At 41.1% G+C, this 7,402-nt stretch overlaps 1 protein-coding gene across 4 annotated transcripts; it reads right to left on the bottom strand.

The window, feature by feature from the left end:
* Positions 1 to 69: 69 nt before the first annotated feature.
* Positions 70 to 7,387, bottom strand: ANKRD49 (ankyrin repeat domain 49). Of its 4 annotated transcripts, none has more exons than XM_043504168.1 (3): positions 7,246 to 7,387; positions 5,569 to 5,856; positions 70 to 797 (listed from the first exon to the last, which is right to left on the bottom strand). In XM_043504168.1, the coding sequence occupies exons 2-3, from the start codon at positions 5,839 to 5,841 to the stop codon at positions 336 to 338; spliced, it is 735 nt and encodes a 244-aa protein (XP_043360103.1). In that variant the 5' UTR covers positions 5,842 to 5,856; positions 7,246 to 7,387; the 3' UTR covers positions 70 to 335. The 4 variants fall into 4 exon arrangements, with proteins under 4 accessions (XP_043360103.1, XP_038242549.1, XP_043360102.1 ...); XM_038386621.2 differs by having other exon boundaries at positions 5,569 to 5,854; positions 7,189 to 7,336; XM_043504167.1 differs by having other exon boundaries at positions 5,569 to 5,854; positions 7,038 to 7,287.
* Between the last annotated feature and the right edge of the window lie 15 nt (positions 7,388 to 7,402).

Raw genomic sequence — 7,402 nt, 5'->3', positions numbered from 1 at the left:
TAGCGAGGATCTAATTAAAGTCCAAAACACTAATTTGCACTGATTAAGCAAAGACCCACTGCAAATTACTAAATTTACCAAAGCTTTATTCTGCAGAACACCTCAAGTCCCATTGTATATAAGTGATAATATGTCTGAGTAAGTATATGGTCATTTATTTTGCAAAAATAATGAAATCTTAATCATGAGACCTCCCCTTCTACAACATCGCCTATTAAATCTTTTCTGAGAAGTGTGGAGAAATCACTAGTTTTAGGTGCAAGTATAAAAAAATGCCGTGTTACAAAGAGGAAGTAAGTGAAATTCACATTCAAAAGTTTAAATAATGAGAATTTTTAAGAATCTGGCACAGAATTTGTGCAATTTTCTACAATTTCAAACAGGTAGTGGTATATGTCAGTTCTTCTAGCAATATCAAATGCAGTTTCATCCAAGTTATTTTTTAGGTTCGGTTTCAGGTAACGATTCATCAGCAGCAGTTCAAGTGTTTCTTTACTCCCTCTGTTTCCTGCAGCAAGATGCAATGGTGTAAGCAATCCATTTGTTTGAGCGTTGATATCTGCACCATGCTGAAGTAAAAACGAAGCCACCTTTGTATTGTTCCACTTACATGCACTATGTAGAGGTGTCCAGCCATCCACTGTCAGTGCATGGACATCTGCACCTTGGGCAATCAATTCATGCACAACATCTAAATGTCCACTGTAGGCAGCTCGATGGAGGGGAGTGTACTGATCTTCGTCTTGGACATTAACGGGAGCTAGCTTTTGAGAAAGGAGCTTGTGCACTGTACTAAGCTATGTAAGAAAGACAGACAGACAGCTTAATATAACCCTCATCCCATGAGATTCACTGCTTTTATTTCTACAATCTAGAGCCAGCCTGGCATGCAGTCAAAGGAAGTTTATAATATTGGTCTCAGGAAGAAGCTTGTACACAAACAATTTTAAAATATCACCAGTTATTTTACTGCTGCCATTTCTTTTGGAGACCAGACGTGAGCACATTGGTGCATGCATGTATGCGCGCGCACACACACACACACACACACACACACACTGTACTTTTAGACAGCAGTTTATGTAACAAGTGTAATTAAATAAGGTATGTTGATTTTAGTGCATATAGGACAAAGTACCACTTAATGGGAATGTTTCTGTCACAAGTAATTATCTTCCCCTTCAGTCAAAACGCAGTTAATCTCCTGTATATATAGCATAGTTTTGGGGGGGGGGGGGGAAGAGAGCAGGGAACCATGTTTGAGACAAGAATTTTTTGGTTTATTTTATCTTATGGATAACAGGAATTGTCCCACTGGATCAGACCAGTAGTCTACTTAGTACAAAATCCTGTTTCTGGCCCCAGTTCAGGAAAGCATGTGCTTAAAGGTATTTCCTTCACTCCCACTGACTTCAAGCAACCCCATTTCCAATTATGGAATAACTTGCCCCAAGTTATCCCTAACTCCCTTCAAGTAGTGCTTAGTTTATGCCCTAAAGCACAAGATGTTATATTCCTTATTTTAAAAAGTTATGCCCTACAGGAGAACTCTTGATGGTCTTATCTATATAGCTGAATTCAAATCAATCTTTCTTTGAATCCTACTAAAAGCTCTTGGCCACAATCATAACCTGTAGAACTCTGCCACACGATAACTATATGCACAAAGTTACTTCTGGCTGTATTTAACCAACTTTACAGTTGGTAGAAAACTGTTTGTTAATGAACACATACAATGACAAAATCCCTCAAAAAATTCTCCAATTTATTGGAAGTAGTTAGCCAGCTTCAGTTGATACAGTGCGAACAGATCATTTGCAAGAGATGGACCTCATTTCACCATTCAAAATTAATATACTTTGTTTTAATATGACATGCATTAAAGCAATATGTTAGGTTTAAGAGCGTACCTGCTGGGCTCATAATTTGTATTAAAATACCCAGAATGCTCTTTCAGTTAACAATATTTTCAAATTAGTGTTAGTATTTGAGCTCTTGGTACAAGATACTAGTCTAATAGGTTATACTGGCTGTAGAATGACTGTGTCTAATAGGGTACAAAATGTGAGCGAGGCCAAAACAGCAAAAATTAAGATGTTTGTACACCAATGCGAGGAGCCTAGGTAACAAAATGGAGGAACTAGAGCTACTGGTGCAAGAAGTGAAACCAGATATTATAGGGATAACAGAAACATGGTGGAATAGTAGTCATGACTGGACTATAGGTATTGAAGGGTATGTGCTGTTTAGGAAAGACAGAAATAAAAGGTAAAGGTGGTGGAGTAGCATTGTATATCAATGATGAGGTAGAATGTAAAGAAATAAGAAGCGATGCAATGCATAAGATAGAGTCCATCTGGGCAAAAATTACATTGGGGAAGAAAACTAGTAAAGCCTCTCCTACGATAGTGCTTGGGGTGTGCTATAGACCTCTGGGATCTAATTTGGATATGGATAGAGCCCTTTTTAATGTTTTTAATAAAGTAAATACTAATGGAAACTGTGTGATCATGGGAGACTTTAACTTCCCAGATATAGATTGGAGGACCAGTGCTAGTAATAATAATAGGGCTCAGATTTTCCTAGATGCGATAGCTGATGGATTCTTTCATCAAGTAGTTGCTGAACCGACTAGAGGGGATGCCATTTTAGATTTAATTTTGGTGAGTAGTGAGGACCTCATAGAAGAAATGGTTGTAGGGGATAATCTTGGCTCGAGTGATCATGAGCTAATTCAGTTCAAACTGAACGGAAGGATTAACAAAAATAAATCTGCAACTAGAGTTTTTGATTTCAAAAGGGCTGACATTCAAAAATTAAGGAAATTAGTTAGGGAAGTGGATTGGACTGAAGATTTTATGGATCTAAAGGTAGAGGAGGCCTGGGATTACTTTAAATCAAAGCTGCAGATACTATCGGAAGCCTGTATCCCAAGAAAGGGGAAAAAATTAATAGGAAGGAGTTGTAGACCAAGCATCTTAGAGAGGTGATTAAGAAGAAGCAGAAAGCATACAGGGAGTGGAAGATGGGAGGGATCAGCAAGGAAAGCTACCTTACTGAGGTCAGAACATGTAGGGATAAAGTGAGACAGGCTAAAAGTCGAGTAGAGTTGGACCTTGCAAAGGGAATTAAAACCAATAGTAAAAAGGTTCTATAGCCATATAAATAAGAAGTGGGGCCGCTAAACACTGAGGATGGAGTGGAGGTTAAAAATAATCTAGGCATGGCCCAATATCTAAACAAATACTTTGCCTCTGTCTTTAATAAGGCTAAAGAGGATCTTAAGGATAATGGTAGCATGACAAATGGGAATGAGGATATGGAGGTAGATATTACCATATCTGAGGTAGAAGCGAAACTCAAACAGCTTAATGGGACTAAATCGGGGGGCCCAGATAATCTTCATCCAAGAATATTAAAGGAATTGGCACCTGAAATTGCAAGCCCATTAGCAAGAATTTTTAATGAATCTGTAAACTCAGGAGTAGTACCAAATGATTGGAGAATTGCTAATATAGTTCCTATTTTTAAGAAAGGGGAAAAAAAGTGATCCGGGTAACTACAGGCCTGTTAGTTTGACATCTGTAGTATGCAAGGTCCTGGAAAAAATTTTGAAGGAGAAATTAGTTAAGGACATTGAAGTCAATGGTAAATGGGACAAAATACAACATGGTTTTACAAAAGGTAGATCGTGCCAAACCAACCTAATCTCCTTTTTTGAAAAAGTAACAGATTTTTTAGATAAAGGAAATGCAGTGGATCTAATTTACCTAGATTTCAGTAAGGCATTTGATACCGTGCCACATGGGGAATTATTAGTTAAATTGGAGAAGATGGGGATCAATATGAACATCAAAAGGTGGATAAGGAATTGGTTAAAGGGGAGACTGCAACGGGTCCTACTGAAAGGCAAACTGTCAAGCTGGAGGGAGGTTACCAGTGGAGTTCCTCAGGGATCGGTTTTGGGACCAATCTTATTTAATCTTTTTATTACTGACCTTGGCACAAGAAGTGGGAGTGTGCTAATAAAGTTTTCAGATGATACAAAGCTGGGAGATATTGCCAATTCAGAGAAGGATCGGGATATTATACAGGAGGATCTGGATGACCTTGTAAACTGGAGTAATAGTAACAGGATGAAATTTAATAGTGAGAAGTGTAAGGTTATGCATTTAGGGATTAATAACAAGAATTTTAGTTATAAGTTGGGGACGCATCAATTAGTAACGGAAGAGGACAAGGACCTTGGAGTATTGGTTGATCATAGGATGACTATGAGCTGCCAATGTGATATGGCTGTGAAAAAAGCTAATGCGGTTTTGGGATGCATCAGGAGAGGCATTTCCAGTAGGGATAAGGAGGTTTTAGTACCGTTATACAAGGCACTGGTGAGACCTCACCTAGAATACTGTGTGCCGTTCTGGTCTCCCATGTTTAAAAAGGATGAATTCAAACTGGAGCAGGTACAGAGAAGGGCTACTAGGATGATCCGAGGAATGGAAAACTTGTCTTATGAAAGGAGACTTAAGGAGCTTGGCTTGTTTAGCCTAACTAAAAGAAGGTTGAGGGGAAATAAGATTGCTCTCTATAAATATATCAGAGGGATAAATACAGGGGAGGGAGAGGAATTATTTAAGCTCAGCACCAATGTGGACACAAGAACAAATGGGTATAAACTGGCCACCAGGAAGTTTAGACTTGAAATTAGATGAAGGTTTCTAACCATCAGAGGAGTGAAGTTTTGGAATAGCCTTCCAAGGGAAGCAGTGGGGGCAAAAGATCTATCTGGTTTTAAGATTCTACTCGATAAGTTTATGGAGGAGATGGTATGATGGGATAATGTGATTTTGGTAAGTAATTGATCTTTAAATATTCAGGGTAAATAGGACTAATCCCCTGAGATGGGATATTAGATGGATGAGATCTGAGTTACCCAGGAAAGAATTTTCTGTAGTAAGTGGCTGGTGAATCTTGCCCATATGCTCAGGGTTTAGCTGACTGCCATATTTGGGGTCGGGAAGGAATTTTCCTCCAGGGCAGATTGGAGAGGCCCTGGAGGTTTTTCGCCTTCCTCTGTAGCATGGGGCACGAGTCACTTGAGGGAGGCTTCTCTGCTGCTTGAAGTCTTTAAACCACAATTTGAGGCCTTCAATAGCTCAGACATAGGTGAGGTTTTTCGTAGGAGTGGGTGGGTGAGATTCTGTGGCCTGCGCTGTGCAGGAGGTCAGACTAGATAATCAGAATGGTCCCTTCTGACCTTAGTATCTATGAATCTATCTATAAATCAAGGCCTTGATCCTGCAAGCTGAGCTGCATGGAGAGACATCTGAACTTATTTGGAGCCCTGCTGACTTGAAAGGAAGGCCACCTTTGTGAATTAACTTGCAGGACTTGGCCCCAAATGTTTTATGTCCAATTAGCTGGGCTCCCAGTATGCTTTGCAAAAGTATAACAATTATGGCTAGATTTTTGTTTTTTAAGCATAATCAGTGTAGATACCAATTTAAGGTAATACAGTCAAATTATATATCTATATCTATATCTATAGTGGATAAACCTCCTTCTTACCCGATTTTTTTCAGCTGCCCAAAGCAGCAGTTTTTCTGGATTGTTCTCCATTTTTTTTTCTTGCATTTGGTACCACTCCTCACTTTTTTCCTCCTCTTCATCTTCCTCATCCGACTCTCCTGACCAAAGACTCTGAGTTCCTATAGGAATTAGATGTCTGTGTGTTTCCAACAATTCAAGTTGGTTAAAGTTCTCAGTAAATTCCAGTAACTCCTCTCTGTCATCTTTTCTATTGTCAGCATTTTTCTCATCTGATTTTCTGCTTTCATTCATTTTTAGTTAGCATCTGTAAATGTCAAATGTAGAGTTAAATATTTTTCTTCTTGTGCTGTTTTGCCTCTTTTCTAAGTCATTCATCATTATCTCCTACCAAACACACAGACATAAATCATCAACAAAAGCTAAAACAAGGGGTGTGCCAACAACAGCAATGCTATGAAAATTTTCAAGAATCAATTTTAAGAATTCCAGTTTTATGTACATTTACCAAACTGGCTATGTAAAGAGGAACCGTGTTAGCTGCAGTTAACATATTTGCTATCAACCCCCCACAGAAATAGAGTACTTGTATGCAGTAACTATGACATCTGCAAAAGTATATGAAGCAGCACTGAATATGCATTCTGCATAATGTGTTTGGAATACCCTACAGCAGCCAAATGGTTAACAGTGTTTAGAAATTTTATGTCTATTTTCAACATTAGTTTTTGCTTCTGTTTTACTTTTGAGTTGTAACAATAATGACTTATGTATACATTTTATCCAAAAGCCTGGGATAGTTCAGGGTGCAGATGAGGTGAGAAAGAAGGAGAACACTGGACATTTTCTCTGTAAAGCACCACTGCTAGGAGAGAAACCCATGACTAGTGCAGAACGGCAGCCCTGTGCTCAACTAGACAGGATTTTTCTCTGTCAGTGAAACTGTAGGAACTGTCTGAGCGTGCAATCCTCAAAAGCATGCTCTCAATTTAATCCATCCTGCCCCCACCCAAGAATGAGTTTATCCATTTTTAAAATTCAAAGAGAAGGGATGGAAGCCACGATCAGCCTCCTGCCCACTGTTGCCAGCTTCCTTTTGTCCATTTCCTCTGCCTATTCCCTGAGCCCACCTGTCCCTTCTGGCTCCTGCTCCCAGGATGCAGCTGGTGCACACCAGACGGGGCTAGTTAGCATTGTACTCAGCAGGGTAGCTGGTCTGATACCACTTCCCCAAACAACTTACTCTTGTTCCTCATCCCGAGGATGCAAAACACGTCTCAGGTGACTGGCAACCTGAGCTGGACTCTAGCCAGGTCTGAGATTCACAACACGCCTCGGGGCATTCATAGTGCCATGAGATCTGTCATGACCTAGAGTAGCCAAGAGCTCAGGTTCACGTGCCACCCCACAGCCAACACCTCCAGACTGCCCCTAGCAGTCTCCCAGGGCAGCAGGTGCAATACTGATGCCGGGGAACGAGTGCCACTCACTAAACCACCTGCGCCACCGAGTTCTGGTAGCACTGGGCGCTCCTGCTAAGGAAGGCACCCAGCCAGGCACCGGCGCCGATCCACCCGGGCGCTGCTGAGCTTCCGGGCAGTGACTGGGTCCCGCCCTGAGCTGCTACAGGGACAAAAATACCTGCCCAGCCTCACGCTCTCCACGGGCGGAGCCGGCTGGCGACAGCAGCCCCGAGCTCACTCGCACTCCCGCAACATATGAAAGCGCACCGATGGAACGCAGTATACCCCTTCCGGTCCGCCGCTGCTCCCGGAAGTGGCCGTGGCGCGGCCTGTGATTGGTTCCAGTCTGACCAATTGCGTCCCTTGTCTTGCCCCGGTCTCGAGGAGGAACG

This window comes from Dermochelys coriacea, chromosome 1, assembly GCF_009764565.3.
Source record: "Dermochelys coriacea isolate rDerCor1 chromosome 1, rDerCor1.pri.v4, whole genome shotgun sequence".
In the NCBI taxonomy this organism is placed as follows: Eukaryota; Metazoa; Chordata; order Testudines; family Dermochelyidae; genus Dermochelys; species Dermochelys coriacea.
Note: the sequence above shows the minus strand (reverse complement) of the source record. Positions and strands in the feature narration are given on the sequence as shown.

Coding starts and splice junctions, on each gene's coding strand:
- ANKRD49 (XM_043504168.1), bottom strand. CDS start 5,841: ATGAATGAAAGCAGAAAATCAGATGAGAAAAATGCTGACAATAGAAAA. Junction 798..5,568: donor GGGCAGCTGAAAAAAATCGG/GTAAGAAGGAGG, acceptor TTTCTTACATAG/CTTAGTACAGTGCACAAGCT.